The sequence below is a fragment of the Mytilus trossulus genome, chromosome 12 (assembly GCF_036588685.1).
Source record: "Mytilus trossulus isolate FHL-02 chromosome 12, PNRI_Mtr1.1.1.hap1, whole genome shotgun sequence".
In the NCBI taxonomy this organism is placed as follows: domain Eukaryota; kingdom Metazoa; phylum Mollusca; class Bivalvia; order Mytilida; family Mytilidae; genus Mytilus; species Mytilus trossulus.
Genome location: NC_086384.1, coordinates 26,611,390 through 26,635,513, shown reverse-complemented (window position 1 = coordinate 26,635,513; position 24,124 = coordinate 26,611,390). Strand labels below are relative to the sequence as shown.

At 32.6% G+C, this 24,124-nt stretch overlaps 1 protein-coding gene across 2 annotated transcripts in view; it reads right to left on the bottom strand.

The window, feature by feature from the left end:
* The window catches only part of LOC134693662 (uncharacterized), a 43,049-nt gene that overhangs the window by 5,466 nt on the left and 13,459 nt on the right, over positions 1-24,124 (bottom strand). For both annotated transcript variants that reach the window (XM_063554555.1, XM_063554554.1), the window contains 8 exons: positions 11,500-11,583; positions 8,147-8,354; positions 6,223-6,317; positions 4,609-4,639; positions 3,862-3,943; positions 2,979-3,072; positions 1,536-1,613; positions 708-859 (listed from right to left, as the gene is read on the bottom strand). In XM_063554555.1, the coding sequence (XP_063410625.1) occupies positions 708-859; positions 1,536-1,613; positions 2,979-3,072; positions 3,862-3,943; positions 4,609-4,639; positions 6,223-6,317; positions 8,147-8,354; positions 11,500-11,583 (824 nt within the window). The remainder of the gene's footprint in view (positions 1-707; positions 860-1,535; positions 1,614-2,978; positions 3,073-3,861; positions 3,944-4,608; positions 4,640-6,222; positions 6,318-8,146; positions 8,355-11,499; positions 11,584-24,124) is intronic.

Genomic DNA, 24,124 nt, shown 5'->3' with positions numbered 1-24,124 from the left:
GAAATTGCAAAATAGGGATACATTCATCAAAACCGTGTCACAATCTCATTCAGAACAAAACAAACAAATATATAACAAGGCAAAAAAAAGGAAATATAAAATTGAACAACAACATGCATTACTACTAATATATGTATTTGAAATCAACCCAAACGAATGCATGGCGAGTTATGAAATAGTGAAATAACCAATATATAAATTCACAAGCTTTAAACGATATCTACAATACACATATGAGAGATATAAAAAAGTAAAGGGATACATTTCTTAAAAATCAGTTGCACTTTTTCATGATTGTTTATTCTAAGATTCTCAGTGTAAGATTATTTCAATTTTGTTCCACAAAAACGCTTTAAAGCCTCGATGATTTATGTGTTTACTGATTGACAAATTACCTCCCTGTACCACAGAATGCAACCTTGATGTTAAAAAAACCTTTATGCATCGTCCTGTACATAAAACAGCTCATCAAAGATACCAGGCTTTTAATAATGTAAGTGAGACTCAAGTTATTCAACAAAAGACACACCGGTGAAGCTCAAACCATTACACCATTAAAGTTAAGAGGCCAAATAAAATATAACAAAGGATTTGAAGAGCATTGAGAATCCGAAATTTACAAAGAATTTGCAAAATACAGTTTAGGTAATCTAACAAATGATACCATTTTATCTTGTACAGTATTTCAGCGTTCACTCTATACATACCCAGTAAACAGTGCAGCATGATCGTGAGGTGGTATGGCACCAGTGTTTCTGTTGGCATTTATCCATTGTGAAAATGTCAGTAATGTATTTCCATCATTAACTACATTCGAACTGATGACATTGTCTTCTGTCCATCGTGAGGCTTCAATATTCTATTTGAAAATACAGTAAGGTTTATGTACTCACTTGAAAGGACCATGCATATTTCCATGGGTTTTTGAAATAAAGATCAATAATGGTAAAACAAATCAGCATCAATTCTAGGTAGAAAATATCTAACTGTCTATGCAAACATAGGGAAACTATTTCAAATAAGAAGTTCAATTTGAGACTTCAACGTTTCTATCTAAAACAATAACAGTAAGTTGTAAACACATTCAGAGAAACATGTTTCAAGACCTTTCGAAATTAAAACGAATCAAATGAAATAAAGATATGCCTAGAAGATACATAATTTAAAAACAAATAAACGATTTTTCTAATCCAGAGGATAATTTACAAGAACCGGGCTTACTTTATGCAATGAGGCATTTACAAAAATAAGAAAAAAACCTTTAAAACAACTATGTATGGAAGGGTCAAATATTTGAATAAAGCACGTTCTTAATTCAATTTTGAGCAAGTGCTTAACTTAACTGAACTCATAGTACGACTTACACAGGCGGTTTTGTAAAAAAATACTTTAACTTTGATGCTTTTTTGTTTCAAATTTAATTGAATGAATAAGCTTAATACTTCAAATTTAATTTGTTCAGTGTAAGCACGAGGCTCATTTTCACAATGTCAAAATTTTACTCAGGTTTTTAGCAAACCTGTAAGAAAACTTACCGTAGCGATAACAAACCCTGCCAATATGACCTTGACGTCTCCTTCCGGTGTCATTAATGATTCATATCTTGTATTTATCTAAAAATAAAAGATTTGAAACGAAAATGAAACAGCAAAGTCTAAACTATTTCAGGCCAAGGCAAGTCCAAGACAGCCTTTCTTTGAGACTATTTACCGAAATTCAAAATTGATTAGGAAAACAATGCAGCACCATTTCCTAAATTTAACAGTTACATTCTCGTTGAGTTTGATGCCTAGTATACCACTGGTAATAGAGCCTGTTTATTTCATATTGATTTTTTATTTATCTTGTTATCTTTGCAACTTTGGTGAAAATAAGAATAAAGGTACATCGTGAATAAACTACTAACATGGTAGAAAATTGTATGGAAAAGACCAAGAACATATTAAACAAGTGAAAATCATTACAGATATTAAGGAATATTTCATAAAAAAAACCAACACAAAACACAAAAAAAAACAAAACAAAACAAAACAAAACAATACAAAATAGTAATAAAAAGGTGTATTTGTTTCACAAGCGCACGTGCTTTGTACATATTTGCCATAGACAAACGTTTAGCATGGACATGTTAAAATCTAAAAGTCAGAGTAGTTTAACCCATTAATATGCACCCACAACCAAAAAGCATTAGCCTTATAAATAGTTGTCTTATGTCATATCTTATTATTTGTTTCAATTTTGGTGTTGTTATTTGAAAATATATGGCAATAACTCTAAAACTTATATTGTTTTTGTTAAATTGATTCACATTCATGTGGGACTATTACGAGCATGACATATTGTATAGACACTCTGATGTTCTGTGTTATTTTTGTTATAATAAGCTGTCTTGATGACTTATGTATACCCGATGTCTCTCTTTTCGCACAAGTCGTGTCGCTATCATATATCTGCTAAATGCACCTTTTTTATAATACGTAATAACATTTTTTAAGGTTTAGTCTGATTGAAATCAAGATAACATCAATCCAGTATAAGTTTATCGAAATGAACTTTATCATAATACAGAATGCTGTTAGCTAATATATTATAAATACACGTAATGTATGAGCCTGCAGCATTTGGTGAAATAGCAAAGTTCATTGGTTTGTTTTAGTTAGCTAAAACTCTAACCTTAAAGTTGTTACTTCATATTCAAGATTTACTGTGTAACTGAACTATGATCTCTTCAGGTCATTTAAGTTATTAGTATTTCACAAAAGATGAATCAATTTTTTTCAAAATTACGATGCCCCTTTCCCTGCTAAATGCACATGATCCTTTTTGTCATGGTCAACCATAATCAAATGTCGGTTGGTGATGTGCCATACATAAACTGGCTATTAACTTTGAGATCGGCAGGTTTGATCTTATTTTATCACAAATACTATCAAAATATAAAAAATGTATATTTTTATTTCTATTCAATCACGACTCACCCCGTTGGTAACGAACAAGTAAAATTGTATAATCATATTTTCTGCGTCTGCATGCTTTTGAGCGTCATCTGTTGCTGTAGACATTTCTTTCCAACTGTACATAATATATAAATATACACCAATATAAATTATTTCAAAGATACATGTATGAGGGTGTGAGTGGGTGCTTAAAGAATAGAGAATAATGATCTCAAAAAAGAGAAGATAGAGCAGAACACATAAAGGATGGAGAATGATGAGGTGCTCGAATAAAACGAATAGAGATTAATTGGCGAAAAATAAAAAGAGTTAATAGAGAAAAATGACCTAAAGATTACAGAAATTAAACACCACTGGCCATCCAGACCCTTCTGTGTGCCATTTCAACTTTAACTAACAATCAATTAAATGAAAGACCTTTAGAAAAAAACAAAATGATATCAAGCTGTTGTAGAGTTTGCTTATGTTTCTATAATTCTTTTTTAAACCTTTGAGTAGGTTAAGCAAGTTTTTATCAAAAATTTCTTTTATCACTACTTTATCTATATGTGTATCTAAATTAATGCACTGGTAAATTTCAATTGCTTTGATGGCATACAACAGGTTTACAAAATAATACAAAGTATAGTATATCATAATTATAATAAAAATCATCATGAAGTTGTCTAGTCCAGTCTCTTAGTCGATCATGACTTTTTATAAATGCAACACCATAATGTATAACTTGCGGACACGAAAGACAAGTATATTTGAATACGTATTTTTAATTTTCAGGGAAAAAACTACAATCTCAAGATTTCATCTTTGTACATCTGAATACGAACTGGTTTTTTTTATCATCTATTTGATATAAACATCACTATTGGTATACAATACACTATAATAAAGGTATAGGTATGCTTACATGACATAGTTCGCATAATCAATACAGACTAAATACTCCACGTATAGTAATGGAATCTGCCTTTTTGTACGTTTTTTTCCTTCTGAAAAATATCACAATAATTTATAGAATAATAAAAGTAACATGGTAAATGTTTTCTAGTCATTTTTATTATGGAACCTTATGCTGCGATGTTGATTTTATATCCATCCGTATGCTATAACTACAACTGTTTTAATGATTTTATTGTTTATTAGTTTCCCTTGCATATATATCGTTTTCCGCATCTCTTCTGAAAACCCTTTTAAAATACATTTTTTGGATTTTCAGGAATTTTAAATGTCGTTTTTGTTTTAAGCTCATGAGATAACAATGGTAATTTGTTGATTTTTAATGAACGTCCAAATATTTGTAAAATATTCAGGATGACACTCAAATAAAAACAATACAAACAAATGGTGAAAAGCTAGGTCATCAACAGGAAAAACATAACATTTTAGACAATGATATAAACAGTAAATATTATGCTACCAAATGCTGCACATGTCGGGTGTTTTTGAAGAATGTATCTCTTATGTTTTTATCCTTCTCTCTGGGTCTTCCGTAAAATTACGCATAGGCTGAACAAATGTGCATGAAATATTTGCCCCTAGACCTTAAACAAATAAGACATGTTATCTATATATTACAATTCAATATATATAACTGAAAACTTTATTTATTTCTCAAACCAATATTCACAGAACTTTACAAATGCACATGACATACCTTTGATTGGATTTGATCTCTTTCCATTATCCTGAAATATAACCACAATTTTCAATCTTTTATTGGCCGGTTAAATATTTAGCAGATTATTTACAAACAGACCAATATCGCCCAAATATGAAGGAATTAAGATTTTTACATCAACTTTTTTTCGCAGGTGATCTTTTGACGCCATGAAACACAGTGCTTATGTCAAAAAAAAGAGGGGCAAAAGATACCAGAGGAACAGTCAAACTCGTAAATTAAAAATAAATTGACAACGCCATGGCTAAAAATGAAAAAGACAAACAGTAAATAATAGTACACAAGAACAATAAAGACAACTAAATACTGAGCAACACGAACCCCACCAAAAACTGGGGGTGCATGATCTCAGGTGCTTCGGAAAGGAAAGCAAATCCTGCTCCACATGTGGCACTCGTCGTGTTGCTCATGTTATTACAATTCCGTTAAATAGTCTAATTTGGTATGTCAAATTCGTGAAAAGGGAAGTAGATTGTTGTTACGACATAAGGAACTTATCCGATATTATCTGTGAAACGGTTATTCGATAACGGTCAATCAACTCGTGAGTTAGTTCGTAAAATTTACGAAGGTATGATTTCAACTTCACCATTTGGAACTCTTGGTTTAACAGCGTTTTTGTGAGCAGCAACCCTCTATCAAGAAATCATAAAAGGAAATACAATCACTGGAGTATCGTGTCAATTGGGAGATATATATACTCTGTATGCAGGCGCTGCTGGATTGTTGCTACATAGAAATGGAAAGTTCACAATTTGGAAGCTGACATCATCTCTTTTGTCATAAAGTTTTGTTTTCAACCGACCCTTTTTATCAATCAAGATCAAAATATGAGGTAGACTTAACTGTATCAGTTGTAGCCTTTATCAGTAGTTCGATTGGATCGATTCGTTCAACATAGTCACCAAATTTTGAATTATTTAGTGGGAGAACATCATCTATATAGCGGAGTGTAAAGTTAAAGGATATTGCTAACTTAAATATAATCATTGTCAGTCTTATAATTATAAGAAACAAGTCGGCAAGAAGAGGGGCACAATTGGTTCCCATTGGAATTCCGACAAGTTTGATCTCGTCCTTTATTAAAACATCGACAAAATACGACCACTATATTGTGGCAAAGCTAAACAAAGATATAATAACAAGAAAAAGGACTCGCTAAACTGATTAAAATTTTTGATACGCGGACCTCTTGATAAAGATATTTAAACTTTGAAACTTTAAAAAGCGAGGATTATTGAATACTTTTGAATATATATATATATGATCTGTAACAATAACATCTTCATGCCTTATATATCATGTACTGTAGTACGCCGCTAGATTAAAACTGACGTGGAAAGGTAACATATGCCCACCGAAAGCTCTTTTTTTGAGAGCCCAGGTGGTCGTGTGGTCTAGCGGGACGGCTGCAGTGCAGGCGATTTGGTGTCACGATATCACAGTAGCATGGGTTCGAATCCCGGCGAGGGAAGAACCAAAAATTTGCGAAAGCAAATTTACAGATCTAACATTGTTGGGTTGATGTTTAGACGAGTTGTATATATATATATATATATATATATAAAATGATTAAAGAGTAATACTTACACGGAAATTAAATACGGGTACTGAGTTGGTCGTTGAATTTGATTCTGTGATTCTTTCTGTTGTTAATTGTGGGTCTGTAGTAAGGCCTGAATTCTCTTTCAAATATAATGAGTAAAACATTGTAATTCAACTAACAAATATAATATTGTGTAATTTAATGTTTTAAACTTAAATTTTGATATAACGCTCAACTTTTCCACATATTTATGAATCCTAGTTTCAAATGTTTATGTTTTTTGCGTCCAACGTGTCTATATTTTTATACTGCATGGCAGTTTTCTCTATCCTTTACATATTTTCCCTATTATTCTATATTGTTTACATTTGGCACCCCCATTATTCTCTGTTCTCTTCTTAATATCAATCATGTCTAAAGACGATTTTTCTCCTTTTTTTTATTTTCTTGGCACATTATTCTGTAGTAAACGTCTATCATACTCCGTTCTGTAAACACCATTCAGATCCTTGTGCATGTTGAAAGCTGAATTTATCTTCCAATCTTTTCTTCTTTTTGTGCTGTTTGTTTACATGACTTGTACAAATGATTTACTTGACCGCGAAAAGGATATAGTAACGTTTCTTGATCTAACTGTTGCAACGGGTATAAAATTATTATTGCACGTGTATTAACTGATAACAGTCCTCATGCAGGAATACTGGCAACCCTCAGTCGAACATACCTGTCATGATCGGGGTTTTAAAATATTAATATTAACAGACTTGTGTTTGTGTCTATGAGTGTCGGGGGAAGGGTGTTATTCGACTTGGATGTCATTGGACCATCTTTTAGTCCTTCGAGGACAAAAAATCTGGTTCTAATTAACATTGAAAGTGTGGTCAATAAGAAATTAGGGGCTCTCAAGAGCCTGTGTTGCTCACCTACTTGGGATTTTGAAATAATATTAAAAAATGTGAAAAATTGTAACAGACACTTTTAATTATGATGTTTTAGGCCAAATTTGGTTTAATATTGTTATGTTTGGTTTCAGTTCATTCAGTAGTTCTCTCAAAGAAGACATTTGTATGTATTTTCCAGAGGGTCCCATATTAAAATTAGTCCTTAGCTGGCGGCCATCTTCGATAATGGATCGGCTACAAAGTAACAACAATTGGTCAGCACCGCATAAGGAACATGCATGATACACTTGGTTTCATTCCATTCTTTGGTTCTTCAAAAGAAGACATCTGTATGTATTTCCCAAAGGATCCTATGTTAAACTAAGTCACCCGCTGGCGTCCATCTTGGATAATGGAAGGGCTACAAAGTAATAAAACTTGGTCAGCACTTCATGAGGAACATTCATGCCATGTTTGATTTCATACCATTCAGTGCTTCTCTAAAAGAAGACATTTGTACGTATTTCCCAATGGGTCCCTTGTTAAACTAAGTTTCCTCTGGCGGGCATCTTGGATAATGGATGGGTAAGAAAGAAACAACACTTGGTCAGCACCTCAAAAGGAACATGCATGCCATGTTGATTTCATTCCATTCAGTGGTTTTATAAAAGAAGACATTTGTATGTATTTGCCTTAGGGTCCTATGTTAAACTAGGTCCCCCAGGCAGCCATCTTGGATGATGGATCGGCGACAAACTGATAACACTTGGTCAGCACTTCATAAGGAACATTTATGCCATGTTTGGTTTCATCCCATTCAGCGGTTCACTAAAAGAAGACATTTGTATGTATTTCCCATAGGGTCCAATGTTAAACTAAGTCCCCCGATGGCGGCCATCTTGGATTGTGGATCGGCTACAAAGTTCAAAATGTAAAAAGTTAACGCCGACGACGACAACGGACGACGAACGATGGATGTATAGTGATGAGAAAAGCTCACTTGGCCCAGGTGAGCTAAAAAATAAAGGTAGTCTTTAACCGCTTAATAAACTTTTCATGACGATGGCTTTTATTTAACACTATGTACCTTTTAAGACGAAAGTATCATTGAAGAATGTTTGCCCCTCTGCGAAAAGCGTTTCATAGACTAAATATTCCCTGTCAAGAGCAGGATGGGCCGTTGTCTTTTCGGATGAAATTTGTGGTGATACGACGACTTGTCTCTTGGTCCGAGATCCGGTTGTTTCTGATGGCTCCAGTGTAAACCATGATGAGCCTATTATGTATGTGGCATGCTGTAATAATATTAGATAAGCATTTATTTCATGGACTCAATCAAATTTCAAATCATATAATCTATACAACTATGGTTACACACAATAACAGGAAAAGAATCAAAACATGGTCTGAAACATCTGATCTTTTCGCCGAATCTGCCCTTATCATAATTTAACACTCCTTTGATTAATACAAGAATATGAATTGTTAGCAAAAAATAAAAATGAGTCGTCGAATCACTTTTGTTTTATAACAAATTTCAGTTGGAATACCATGCATGTTTTGACATCATGTCATTTTTACATCGCGATGACCTTGGGTTATTACCGATCTATAAACATGATAAATACGCAAACATAAACGAGTGCAAAATAACATTCAATATTGTTTGATATAAATATATCTCTTTAATGCAAACTTGATTTGAAGTTAGATACATAAGAGTCTAAATTGAAAACTACGTTCAAACCTATGATTTCGTTGGATAAAAACCGCAATTTTTATACGTGTGCATGTAAAACAAATTTCGTTTTAGAAAGGTCTAATAACAGCACAAACAACATTTTCCATAAGACCAAGAAAGTGAGAAAGTATATTTAAACAAAACGCATTTGACTAACAGGTCGAACAACTGATGTTCTTTAACCCTGCTGACTGCCATTGGCGATTGCCAAATAAAATTGATCACAAGATGTAACAAAATGGATCTTAATATAAATTTAATACTAAACAGAAAAAAAATACTTGTGGCCACGATGTTATGCCACAAACATAAGGTGTCAATATATTTTTTAGAACACCAGATCCGGATATCGACAATTAATGTCTCTTCAGTGATGTTAGGGATCGAAACGGTATTTGGAAGGCCATATAAAAAGTACCCTCAATTTTAGAAAAAAAAATACCGTCGTTTTTAGAAAAAGTACCCTCATTTTTAGATAGACTCTTTAATTTTAAGAGTCAATATAGGATGAACGGATCATATAAACCGGAGGGAAAATATGATACAAGCCCAAACGAAAAAAATATAAACGATTCTATATTGAAAACTACGTTCAAACCTAATGATTGCGTTGGATAAAAACCGCAATTTTTATACGTCTGCATATAAAACAAATTTCGTTGTAGAAGGGTCTTAAAGCAGCACAAACAACATTTTCCAAAAGACCAAAAGAGGGAAAAGGTATATTTAAACAAAACGCATTTGACTAACAGGTCAAACAACTGATGTTCTTTAACCCTGCTGACTACCATTGGCGATTGCCAAATAAAATTGATCACAAGATGTAACAAAATGGATCTTAATATAAATTTAATACTAAACAGAAAAAAAAATTACTTGTTGGGTTGATGTTATGCTACAAACATAAGGTGTCAATATTTTTTTTAGTACACCAGATCCGGATTTCGATAATAAATGTCTCTTCAGTGATGTTAGGGATCGAAACGGTATTTGGAAGGCCAAATAAAAAGTACCCTCAATTTTGGAAAAAACACCGTCATTTTTAGAAAAAAAGTACCCTCATTTTTAAATAGACTCTTTAATTTTAAAAGTCAATATAGGATGAACGGGTCATATTAACCGGAGGGAAAATATGATACAAGCCCAAACGAAAAAATATAAACGAGTCTAAATTGAAAACTACGTTCAAACCTAGTGATTGCGTTGGATAAAAACCGCAATTTTTATACGTGTGCATGTAAAACAAATTTCGTTGTAGAACGGTCTCAAAACAGCACAAACAACATATTCCAAAAGACCAAAAAAGTGAAAAAGTATATTTAAACAAAACGCATTGTCGGTTGAAAACAAACTTTACGACAAAAGAGTTGATTTTAGCATATATATTAATATTTATTTTTGTGAAGCCCAGGTGATCGTGTGGTCTAGTAACAGTGCAGGCGATTTGGTGTCACGATAACTCAGTAGCATGGGATATAATCCCGGCGAGGGAAGAACAAACATATTTTGCGAAAGCAAATTTACAGATCTAACATTGTTGGGTTGATGTTTAGACGATTTGTATAAATATATATATATATATATAAGTAAAAGATCATTGATAATATCAATGCACACGTACCGAAAAGTTGTGTTAATGCATTTGGAAGAATATCTCAAAGAACGTTTTGCGATAATACAGGTAATTGTTTTTTGGGGAAAATATGAATGCCTACCAGTATCCAATCTTTTAGAAAAATCGATTTTTTTACAGAATAGTGTCCACCATGCAATTGCATTGCGCTATTATTAAAATAGTAGAATAGAATGATATACAAATAGATTGAAATCATATATACATGTAACTGTTATTTTAATATAATATATAACTATAAAGAGATAGGTGATTTTTTTTTAGCATCCACAAGAACTTGTGTTCATCCGATGTGCTTCAGTTCTTTGATTATGTCTTACATTCTTCATGCATCATAATCTCTACATTTTGGTATCTATGCTTTCAAACGTTATATATATATATACATAAAACAGAAGATATAAAAGGTATCATTGCTTATTGAAAAACGTACTGTCAGATCCCAAATGAATTAGCTTTTAGAAACTAGATATGCTTTAAGCTTCCAAACTTTTTTCTTTTACCCTCGAATTTTTTGCTTTTTTGTTGTTCTCCTGTGTAATAGACCTATTCATATTTCATAATGGAGAATTTGACAAGCTTATTTAAAAGAAAATGCATGCTTTCACAAGCTTTCGGCAAAGCTATGGCATGCTTTCACAAGCTTTCGGCAAAGCTATGGCATGCTTTAACAAGCGTTTTTGAAAGCTGAAGCATGATACAAGCGGTTTTCTTTTAAATAATGCAATGATTTGACATGCTTTTTGGAGATCTTATGTATAATCTTTTTTTGGGAGTTAATGCATAATTTTACAAGACTTTTTGAAAGCTATTTTATGCTTTAACAAGTATTTTTTTAAAGCTAGACCAATAAATCTATTGTTTTAACAAGTATTTTCTATAAGCTAATGCTTGCTTTCGTCAAAATACTTACAATATGATAATTTGATAAGTCGTCACTATAAAACTATAGAAATACTTACAATATGATAATTTAATAAGTCGTCACTATAAAACTTGATTAGAAATACTCACAATATGATCATTTGATAAGTCGTCACTATAAAACTTGACTAGAAATACTTACAATATGATAATTGGATAAGTCGTCACTATAAAACTTGACTAGTGCTGAGGCTTTGTTTTCTGTATTGTAGTATAACGCAAAATCCTGCAATTTATATTTAAATCATTGATTAATCATTTAACTGATCAATTAAAACGGATAGTGTGATACATCAATAAAATTGAGAATGGAAATACAAAACTAACCAAAGCCAAATTAAACATAGTTCTACATGAAGATTCAAATAATTGATTAAAATGAAAACTGATTAATAAAAGCGGAGAATTTGCATTGTATTCGAATTTTCAAACAAAGATCAAATATGATGCAATTAAAATGAACGACCGAGTATTTTTCATTTTATTCCTCTCATTGATTTTGCAACAATACTAGCATTGATTTTTTGTCTTTGCTCAACTCAAATCTTATTCCTGTTTTTCTTCATCTCGACATATATAAGAAGGTCTTTAACACTGAAATGTGACTACAACTAGTGTTTAGCAGATACGGAAAGAAATAGAGCCCTGCAACAGGGTCATCTACGGACCAAAACACAACATTTACTAAAAATTAACAATTTGTACATGTTTGATTTATAATATCTTCGTGAATGAACATTTATCCAAAAGTGCATGCATGTTTGAAATTAAATACGTGTTGTAACTGCAATGTTTACCCTACATAATATCAACATGCCACACGCATGAATATTTGACTTTGATTTGTCTAAAAAGTTTTGTTCTTTGCGGAATTAATTAAGTATTGCATGATCATACATCTTTGGTTATCTTTCATTTTTCTTAAAGTGTCTATACGGGACGATTTAGAGAGATATTGTTTGTCAATAAAATTACGTGAGATAAATGTATTAGTACAGACAAAAGCTAATCTGACGAGTGTATATTTGTACGTCATATAGAGATATAATATAATATTAGTTATATAGGTGTAACACCACAAATTCAGGGCCGGCCAGAAAGCACATACCAGAAAGTAGTACATATCTAACACAAAATAGTTCCTACGCATGAGTGTAACTTTCAAAATATGTAGAATATTTAGGTATTTGTGATATCAAATGAAAGCTGAAGGACTGGTGATCATTGTAGGACACTTTTGGACTTTTAGTTTTGAATATTAAAAAAACTGCACCAAATTTTAAAAAGAGGGTACATTTTGTCTGTTTGTCAGATCTGAAGTACCTGTTTTGGTACATCTGAAGTTCCGGGAACCAGTTCTTTCTTATAGAACAGAACAGAACAGAACATATTTTATTTCCAATTAAGGGCCCACAAGGGGCATACAGAGCATACATGAATAAGGAAAAAGAATATTAATTTGATAGATACATAGATACAAACATTATTTTACATACAGTAACAATACAATTACTAACTCATATTCACTTTAATAAATTTACCAACAGCATTAAGGACCTGATTGTCTTCACAGTTTAATAAATAAATAAATTTATGCTGATTGTCCAGTAAAGAAAAATTTGGAATTCTTTGGCAAACAAAGTCAAAGAGAGCATCTCTATCTGATTTAAAATTTTCACAGTTAGTTAAAAAATGGATTTCATCTTCAACACAGCCAGAGGAGCATTTTTTGCAAATTCTTTCATTTCGTGGAATATTTGAAAAACGTCCAACTTCAATTTGAAGCTTATGAGCAGAAATACGTAATTTGCATATAGATCTTCTTAAATCAAAGTCCTTTATCAAAGAAAGATAATTTTCATAACCAAAATTCTGCTTAAATTTCACATAATTAAACAGTTTTCCATCAGAAGCTTTATTTTGGCTAGCATACCAATTGCTAATATATTTAGTGTGAATTAATTTGCTAGATATGTTCAAAAATTTATATTGTCCGAAATGTTTTACTTCTGGTTTAATTTCAAAAACTTCTAATACTTTCTTAGCAAATGAGTACCAAGAAGTTATGTTAGATTTGTGAAGCTCTTGGCTGCATTTATAAGCATCTTTCAATAGACTGAATTCAGTTGTAAGATTTTCAAATCTATACCAGTATTTTACAATTGACTTTACAATATCATAATGTAAGGGGAAACGCCCCAGTTCTGATAATACAGCAAAATTGACACTCCTTTTGTGTACACCAAGTATAAACTTAGAAAATTTAAGATGGAGATTTTCACACTTAAGCTTTTTAAAAATATTTTCAAGATTAAATAAGGAAGACTGTAATTTATTACAAGAAACATTATAACCTCCCCATACCTCTGAATTATATAACAGAATGGGTTTAAGGGTATGATCAAAAATATGAACACAAGATTTTATTCCAGGAGACAAATTGATAAAATCCTTTCTAAGTTTATAGTAGGCCTTGAGAGCCTTATTATAAAGTTCAGTTTTAGCTAGATGAAAACTTCCAGATGCAGTAAAGTGAACACCCAAATATTTGTAATGAGCGACACAGTCAATCAAGTTATTCTGCAGTCGAAAATTCGCTTGAATTTTCCTTCCAGCCTTATTAAAAATTATGACTTTAGTCTTTTTAATATTAACTTTGAGGCACCAGTCAGCACAATATTTTTCTAGCTGATCAAGTCTACTTTGAAGCCCTGTGGATGATGTTGACATAATCACAATATCATCTGCATACATCAAACAATTTAATTTCTCGGAGTGCAGAGAAACTGCATCCAGGCAGGAGTCAAGATAAGATGGGAAGTCATTTATACAAATTTTAAATAATGAAGGACTCAAGTTGTCTCCTTGTCTTACACCTAATTTAATGCTAAAAGGGTCAGTGAGAGAAGCTCCAACTCTTACACATGCTTGACTATTGTTATACATATCTGATATAATATTATAAAATAAAGTACCAACTTTCATATTAATAAGCTTCAGTTTAAGACCTATATGAATTACACTGTCGAATGCTTTGCGAAAGTCTACAAAACAAGTATATAATCTGCCCTCTTTATTGTGACAGTATTTGTCTATCAGTGTTTTTAAAATAAATATATGATCTGAAGTTCTGGCATTTTTTGTAAAGCCAATCTGAGAATTATGAATTAAGTTGTTTTGGTACAAAAATTTGTCAAGTCTTGTATTCAAAATATTGTTAAAAAGTTTACCAATGGTACTAGTAATTGTTATACCTCTATAGTTAGATGGATCACAAGGATCATCTGATTTAAAAATTGGCGAAATAAAACCATCAGCCCAAATCTTTGGGTACACACTATTCTTGAGGCACAAATTAAATAATTTATATAAGCAACCTATCAAATATGACTGACTATATTTTAACATTTCATTTGAAATCAAATCAGGTCCACAGGCCTTGCCTGATTTTAAGCTTGCAATAGCATCAGAAATTTCTTTTTTACTAATATCATTATCTAAATCATTAAAAACTAAATTTTTTTCTTTGTCATTCAGGATCATTTCCAACTGGTTAAGTCGTGAATAAAATGTGTTATCAATTGCAGAGTGAAGATTACGGAAGTGATTGGCCCATGTATCAGAATCAATTTGTGAAGAGCAGTTTTCTTTTTTGCTATCCTGAATGTCATTTATTAATTTCCAATACTGCTTAGGGTTTTCAACTCTAAGAGTATCAAGTTTTTGTAGCATGGAATTGATAAATTGCTTATATTTAACTTTTCTACATTTATTATAGATTCTAAAATGTTTATAGTATCTGCCTTTAATAACAGGATCCTTAGGATATCTTGAATAAATTTTACCTAAGGATATAACATTTTTGCGCATTTTAAAAAGATCACTATCAAACCATTTTTTCTGGGGTCTGGAACCCTTTTTATTCTCTTTTGGGGTTACCAGGGAAATTTTGGCTGCAGAAAGAAAGATATCACATAAATCCTGTGTCTTTTTGTTAATGTCTTCAGAAGAGCAATCACTATCATTATTAAGGAAAGATGAAATTTTCTGCTGGTTATCTGGTGACAAAAGTGCTTGCTGAAATTTAAGTGGGGAGTCCTCAGTCCATCTGAAATTAACGGGGGCAGCATGAAGATTATTTGACTGAGTTTCTGTTAATTGATATTTAGCCAAAATTTCCCATGATATTTTACAATGACAGTCTGAGAATGTTGAGACAAACTCTGACACTCTGAAATAATGTATCTGATTAAATAATCTTTCATTTGCTATAAGGTAATCAACAGTGCTTTGGCCATGTGTATTAAAACAAGTAAAATGACCAAGTAAATCACCCATGCATCTACCATTTACAATTCGCATTTGATTGCTTATGCATAAATCAATAATCTCTTTCCCTCTACTATCAAGTGTTTCATCACAATTCTTTCTAAATCTAATTTGATTATCAGGTTTATAAGATTCAAACAATGGAAGATATCTGGAGCTATCTTGTGCAATGTAATCTTCTTCAGTGGAGGTGCGAGCGTTTAAATCACCACAAAACAAAATATCCCCTTTACTTTTGTAGGAAACAATGTCCTTTTCTATTTGATCAATTATATCAAAATCTAACTTCTTAGTATAAGATGAATTAGCAGGGGGTAAATATGCTGCACATAAGTATATGTCATTTTGAAGACAGAAAAACTGTTTTTCAAATTTTATCCACTGAAAATCTTTGGACAACCCAGGAATTATCTTGATATGATCTTTTAAAGAAGTCCTTCGAAAAATGCCTAACCCACCATAGTATCTTCCATTGGTTGAAATATTTCTACAAACAGGAAAATAATTAAAACCTTCAACATGTAAGTTAACATCATATCCAATATGTGTTTCTGCTAAAATAACCACATCATACTCTTTTATTTCTTGTACAAAAAGGTGATCTTCTAACTTATTCATATTATGTGTATTTATACCACCAATGTTCCAGTAACATATTTTCAAATTGTTCTTAACAATAGAACGACCATGTATAGCCATGTTTAAAAATCTAAATTAGACACCAAATATACTTGTTTCAAGTAATGTTTCTTAATTGGTAACAAAATAGGCTACTAATAATGAACAAAAAACTTTAAAAAATAAAATAAAATAAACAACAAAAAACTAAAAATTAATTAGTCTCAGAGACAAATTGGCTACTTGCCAGAAAAAGAAGAAAAAAAAGTTTAATACCACTTGTAACAAACTACCTTTTATCAGCTTTTAATTTTCCAAAAATATACAGATAACACTTGAACAAATAAAGATCAATAAGCTAGCTATTATCTGACTTAATAAATTCCTTGCTGATTCTATTATAGGAAAAAATAAAAAAGATAGTACAATAAGTATATTTTCATGGTTTACCCTGTTCTTTTGAACTTGACCCTATTTTGCTCATTATGATCATGATAATTGTTAAATGATTGGCGATGTTGTGGCCGATACTGTTGACGAGCACGGTCAGTGGATCTGGAATATCTGTTGTTCCTTTGTTGTACCTTAATACCTAAGACAGTATGTAACGCATTCTTAATGTTAGAAGCCAACATTGATGTTCCCCTCTCCGACAAGTGAAATTTATCTTCATTTAAGAGTTGTTGTATTGAGACTTGCCCATGCCACATGTTTGAGTTGTCAGAAACATATACATCTTTATTGTCTAGATATTTTCGTTTTACTAGTCCATCAATGATTTCTGAATTAAGACGATGTAGGCGATTATCAAGGCGGGGAGTCGTTAGTGACACTATGGTTTTAGCTTCTATAAAATTTTTGAACATATCTATCATATATATGCCATGCAAGGTATGTTGATTTTTTCAGTACAAGACACCATAAAGTGTTGCTTTGAAATGCAATGATTGCCACTTTATTTGAACTTAAAATAAAAGAGGTGTGCCTGCTTGAAACGGAGGAATTTAACATAGAAAGCAATGGGACCATGAATTAGTGGTGTACTTCCTATAGTGTGCTAGTGGTATGGGGTGAGAGCGAAGCCAGGGCCGTAGCGTAATGGAGGCAAATGAGGCAAATGCCTCACTTTTGAAACGACAACCAAACTTTTGAAGTTTGTGTTTTTTTTATTATGTATTTTACATTATCAATATGCGAGTTTCGAGTTTCAAATTATCTACCGGCACACTACATACAGTGTGTCCAATTACTGTTATTACTTTCCTTGGTTTATTTTTGAATCAATAACGCTATAGTAAAACCAATGTTTACACTATTAACTCACTGAACAACAAATGCTAATCGATAAAATAATTCATTGACCAAAAATATAATAATTATTTATAATTAATTTAAACAAAATCATGAAGCGCCTTTTCTATGGAAGTCTTTAATTTATAAGGCAATTCATGATTTTTATTTATCTTTAATAAAAGTATGAAATATATTTTTGGTATTGTTTCGAGTTTCTTTTTTTTTTATTATGATCAACATTGTCAGGTTGTAATGCTAGCGTGTTCCATTGATTTCTAGTGCGGTGAGTCGTGGGTTCGAACCCCGTTAGGTCAAACCAATGACTTGAAAGTTGGTAGAATAATGTGTCCAGGTTGACTACTTCACTACTAACCGTGTATGAAATAAGCCCCGCCTTCCAAATAACCTAATATTAAATATACACGGTTTCCACGAGGACGCTTTTAACCAATCATATTCCTAGAAATGTATAGGAGGTAAGATAAGTTGAATTGTCGAGACCTAAGGTGATTATTGAACACAATCAAACCTCGCCAAATTATGCATGTGCCTGTCCCAATTCAGGATGTTGCTTTCAGTGATTGTCGTTTCTTGCTGTATATACTACTTGTTTTTCTTTCACTGTTTTGTACATAAATCAGACCGTAAGTTTCCTTGTTTGATTTATTTTACATTTGTCATTTCGACGCCTTTTACAGATGACTATATGCGTTATGCGTTATTCGATATGGGTTTTGTTCATTGTTTAATGGCGTACGTTTGCCTATAAATGGTCACTATGTAAGCCATGTCAATTTTCTCTTTTGGAGAATTGTCCCAGCATTGGCAATCATACCACATCTTCTTATTTTATAAGACTAATTTGGCGAGGAGTATATATTTGATCGTGACATTAAAGCGAGACATAAATTGGATGAGTCACATCTTTATATGGGTTTATGGACATCGTAACATGTACCATTAACCTTGTAAATGTATAAGTCAAGCATTGAATTCGCGTCTTTATGACTAAACTAATTGCCACAAAGTGACAAATGTAATTCAAAATCAATAACTATAAAAGACCGTAAGCAATAGGTTAAAGTATGTGAACTTTGATATAAACTCACAGGCACTCGTCTCAAAAAAAATTTTATTAAGGTATATAGGAAATTTTTTTTTGAGACGAGTGCCTGTGTATAAACTGTCAAGTCATTTTTTGTCTGAAATGTTTTATGTCAAATATTTGCAATACAAAGGAGCGTACTTCTGCACTTGCAACAATGTTGGTCTTTAGGCTTGATGCGTATCTTAAATAACCGTTATCTTTTATGTACACAACATTTCTGTTATTAGTAAAATGCTCGGCATTTCTAGATAAATAACAACCAAAGAGTGTAGCCGCTTTCCATTCAGTGCAAGATTACCATGCAAAAGCCAGGACAACGAATTGAAACTTTGTTAGAAATATGTATGCGTTTCCGTTTTCCCGATTGCATTTACGTTGTTTTCATATAAAAACGTGATTCGGTCAGTTTTACAAGCATCGAAGTCAGTATGCATAACAGCACAAACAAAAAAAAACGTAATTTTCACCACGAAAACAATCGCAAAATAAAATATTAAACATTGAACAAATATTTACAAAAAAAAACAAATATTAAATTATCGAACAATCTGGATATGTATATAACAAAGTTGCAAAATACATATATGAAATGCGTATGCACTAGTTTACAGACGTCAAACTATTATATCTTTAACTGATTTGTTAAAACCATAAAAACAAAACCGGTCTGAGAATACACAGAAGCTGTGTCACTGTCCTAAATTAGTCATATACTAAAATAAAACATACATTTAAAATGAATTGTAGTTCTACATTATCGCTGGAGGGTGCTCCGATAACATCTCCAACACGTTTGTTATTAGTGGAGGAATTTTAAACTGCTTTGAGGAATAGGTCGTTATGTTAGATTATCACACCAATGTTATATTAATTATGCCCCCATGTTTTGACAGCGTGTTGATGGTGGATTTATCCCGCCATTTTTGCATATGTCTGTCCCAATTCGGGAGCCTGTGATTCAGTGATTGTAGTTGGTGTCACCGTGAAGTCTATCAACCTTTTTTGCATATTGTTTTAAGGATAAATCTGGCCGTGTTTTTCTCTTTGTACTTGTTTCCCACTTAGTCAAGGTTGACATTGTCCTTACATTGATTGCATCCTCAGCCTTTGGTTTCGGATAGAAATTTATCTCAAATGAGTTGATTGTACTTGCTTGACTGAATCGATGATTGACTTTGACCAGACATCTGGTTATCTGTCAAGATTATATTAGTCCTTCAGAACAGAGGTCTGTCAAGTTTATATTAGTCCTTCAGAACAGAGGTCTGTCAAGTTTATATTAGTCCTTCAGAACAGAGGTCTGTCAAGTTTATATTAGTCCTTCAGAACAGAGGTCTGTCAAGTTTATATTTGTCCTTCAGAACTAGGTTTGTCAAGTTTATATTAGTCCTTCAGAACAGAGGTCTGTCAAGTTTATATTAGTCCTTCAGAACAGAGGTCTGTCAAATTTATATTAGTTCTTCAGAACAGAGGTCTGTCAAGTTTATATTAGTCCTTCAGTTCTGTCAAGTTTATATTAGTCCTTCAGTTCTGTCAAGTTTATATTTGTCCCTCAGAACAGTTGTCTGTCAAGTTTATATTAGTCCTTCAGAACAGATGTCTGTCAAGTTTATATTAGTCCTTCAGTTCTGTCAAGTTTATATTAGTCCTTCAGAACAGATGTCTGTCAAGTTTATATTAGTCCTTCAGAACAGATGTCTGTCAAGTTTATATTAGTCCTTCAGAACAGTTGTCTGTCAAGTTTATATAAGTCCTTCAGAACAGAGGTCTGTCAAGTTTATATTAGTCCTTCAGAACAGATGTCTGTCAAGTTTATATTAGTCCTTCAGAACAAAAGTCTGTCAAGTTTATATTTGTCCCTCAGAACAGATGTCTGTCAAGTTTATATTAGTCCTTCAGAACAGAGGTCTGTCAAGTTTATATAAGTCCTTCAGAACAGTTGTCTGTCAAGTTTATATTAGTCCTTCAGAACAGAGGTCAGTCAAGTTTATATTAGTCCTTCAGAACAGAGGTCTGTCAAGTTTATATAAGTCCTTCAGAACAGTTGTCTGTCAAGTTTATATTAGTCCTTCAGAACAGAGGTCTGTCAAGTTTATATAAGTCCTTCAGAACAGAGGTCTGTCAAGTTTATATAAGTCCTTCAGAACAGTTGTCTGTCAAGTTTATATTAGTCCTTCAGAACAGAGGTCTGTCAAGTTTATATTAGTCCTTCAGAACAGATGTCTGTCAAGTTTATATTAGTCCTTCAGAACAGAGGTCTGTCAAGTTTATATTAGTCCTTCAGAACAGTTGTCTGTCAAGTTTATATTAGTCCTTCAGAACAGAGGTCTGTCAAGTTTATATAAGTCCTTCAGAACAGTTGTCTGTCAAGTTTATATTAGTCCTTCAGAACAGAGGTCTGTCAAGTTTATATTAGTCCTTCAGAACAGAGGTCTGTCAAGTTTATATTAGTCCTTCAGAACAGTTGTCTGTCAAGTTTATATTAGTCCTTCAGAACAGAGGTCAGTCAAGTTTATTTTTGTCCTTCAGAACAGATGTCTGTCAAGTTTATATTAGTCCTTCAGAACAGATGTCTGTCAAGTAAGTTTATATTAGTCCTTCAGAACAGATGTCTGTCAAGTTTATATTAGTCCTTCAGAACAAAAGTCTGTCAAGTTTATATTAGTCCTTCAGAACAGTTGTCTGTCAAGTTTATATTAGTCCTTCAGAACAGAGGTCTGTCAAGTTTATATTAGTCCTTCAGAACAGAGGTCTGTCAAGTTTATATTAGTCCTTCAGAACAGTTGTCTGTCAAGTTTATATTAGTCCTTCAGAACAGAGGTCAGTCAAGTTTATTTTTGTCCTTCAGAACAGATGTCTGTCAAGTTTATATTAGTCCTTCAGAACAGATGTCTGTCAAGTTTATATTAGTCCTTCAGAACAGATGTCTGTCAAGTTTATATCAGTCCTTCAGGTCTGTCAAGTTTATATTAGTCCTTCAGAACAGTTGTCTGTCAAGTTTATATTAGTCCTTCAGAACAGATGTCTGTCGATTTATATTAGTCCTTCAGAACAGATGTCTGTCAAGTTTATATTGGTCCTTCAGTTCTGTCAAGTTTATATTAGTCCTTCAGAACAGATGTCTGTCAAGTTTATATTAGTCCTTCAGAACAGAGGTCTGTCAAGTTTATATAAGTCCTTCAGAACAGTTGTCTGTCAAGTTTATATTAGTCCTTCAGAACAGAGGTCTGTCAAGTTTATATTAGTCCTTCAGAACAGAGGTCTGTCAAGTTTATATTAGTCCTTCAGAACAGTTGTCTGTCAAGTTTATATTAGTCCTTCAGAACAGAGGTCAGTCAAGTTTATTTTTGTCCTTCAGAACAGATGTCTGTCAAGTTTATATTAGTCCTTCAGAACAGATGTCTGTCAAGTAAGTTTATATTAGTCCTTCAGAACAGATGTCTGTCAAGTTTATATTAGTCCTTCAGAACAAAAGTCTGTCAAGTTTATATTAGTCCTTCAGAACAGTTGTCTGTCAAGTTTATATTAGTCCTTCAGAACAGAGGTCTGTCAAGTTTATATTAGTCCTTCAGAACAGAGGTCTGTCAAGTTTATATTAGTCCTTCAGAACAGTTGTCTGTCAAGTTTATATTAGTCCTTCAGAACAGAGGTCAGTCAAGTTTATTTTTGTCCTTCAGAACAGATGTCTGTCAAGTTTATATTAGTCCTTCAGAACAGATGTCTGTCAAGTTTATATTAGTCCTTCAGAACAGATGTCTGTCAAGTTTATATCAGTCCTTCAGGTCTGTCAAGTTTATATTAGTCCTTCAGAACAGTTGTCTGTCAAGTTTATATTAGTCCTTCAGAACAGATGTCTGTCGATTTATATTAGTCCTTCAGAACAGATGTCTGTCAAGTTTATATTGGTCCTTCAGTTCTGTCAAGTTTATATTAGTCCTTCAGAACAGATGTCTGTCAAGTAAGTTTATATTAGTCCTTCAGAACAGATGTCTGTCAAGTTTATATTAGTCCTTCAGAACAAAAGTCTGTCAAGTTTATATTAGTCCTTCAGAACAGTTGTCTGTCAAGTTTATATTAGTCCTTCAGAACAGAGGTCTGTCAAGTTTATATTAGTCCTTCAGAACAGAGGTCTGTCAAGTTTATATTAGTCCTTCAGAACAGTTGTCTGTCAAGTTTATATTAGTCCTTCAGAACAGAGGTCAGTCAAGTTTATTTTTGTCCTTCAGAACAGATGTCTGTCAAGTTTATATTAGTCCTTCAGAACAGATGTCTGTCAAGTTTATATTAGTCCTTCAGAACAGATGTCTGTCAAGTTTATATCAGTCCTTCAGGTCTGTCAAGTTTATATTAGTCCTTCAGAACAGTTGTCTGTCAAGTTTATATTAGTCCTTCAGAACAGATGTCTGTCGATTTATATTAGTCCTTCAGAACAGATGTCTGTCAAGTTTATATTGGTCCTTCAGTTCTGTCAAGTTTATATTAGTCCTTCAGAACAGATGTCTGTCAAGTTTATATTAGTCCTTCAGTTCTGTCAAGTTTATATTAGTCCTTCAGAACAGATGTCTGTCAAGTTTATATTGGTCCTTCAGTTCTGTCAAGTTTATATTAGTCCTTCAGAACAGATGTCTGTCAAGTTTATATTAGTCCTTCAGAACAGATGTCTGTCAAGTTTATATTGGTCCTTCAGTTCTGTCAAGTTTATATTAGTCCTTCAGAACAGATGTCTGTCAAGTTTATATTAGTCCTTCAGAACAGATGTCTGTCAAGTTTATATTAGTCCTTCAGAACAGATGTCTGTCAAGTTTATATTAGTCCTTCAGAACAGATGTCTGTCAAGTTTATATTAGTCCTTCAGAACAGATGTCTGTCAAGTTTATATTAGTCCTTCAGAACAGTTGTCTGTCAAGTTTATATTAGTCCTTCAGAACAGAGGTCTGTCAAGTTTATATTAGTCCTTCAGAACAGATGTCTGTCAAGTTTATATTAGTCCTTCAGAACAGTTGTCTGTCAAGTTTATATTAGTCCTTCAGAACAGAGGTCAGTCAAGTTTATTTTTGTCCTTCAGAACAGATGTCTGTCAAGTTTATATTAGTCCTTCAGAACAGATGTCTGTCAAGTTTATATTAGTCCTTCAGAACAGATGTCTGTCAAGTTTATATCAGTCCTTCAGGTCTGTCAAGTTTATATTAGTCCTTCAGAACAGTTGTCTGTCAAGTTTATATTAGTCCTTCAGAACAGATGTCTGTCGATTTATATTAGTCCTTCAGAACAGATGTCTGTCAAGTTTATATTGGTCCTTCAGTTCTGTCAAGTTTATATTAGTCCTTCAGAACAGATGTCTGTCAAGTTTATATTAGTCCTTCAGTTCTGTCAAGTTTATATTAGTCCTTCAGAACAGATGTCTGTCAAGTTTATATTG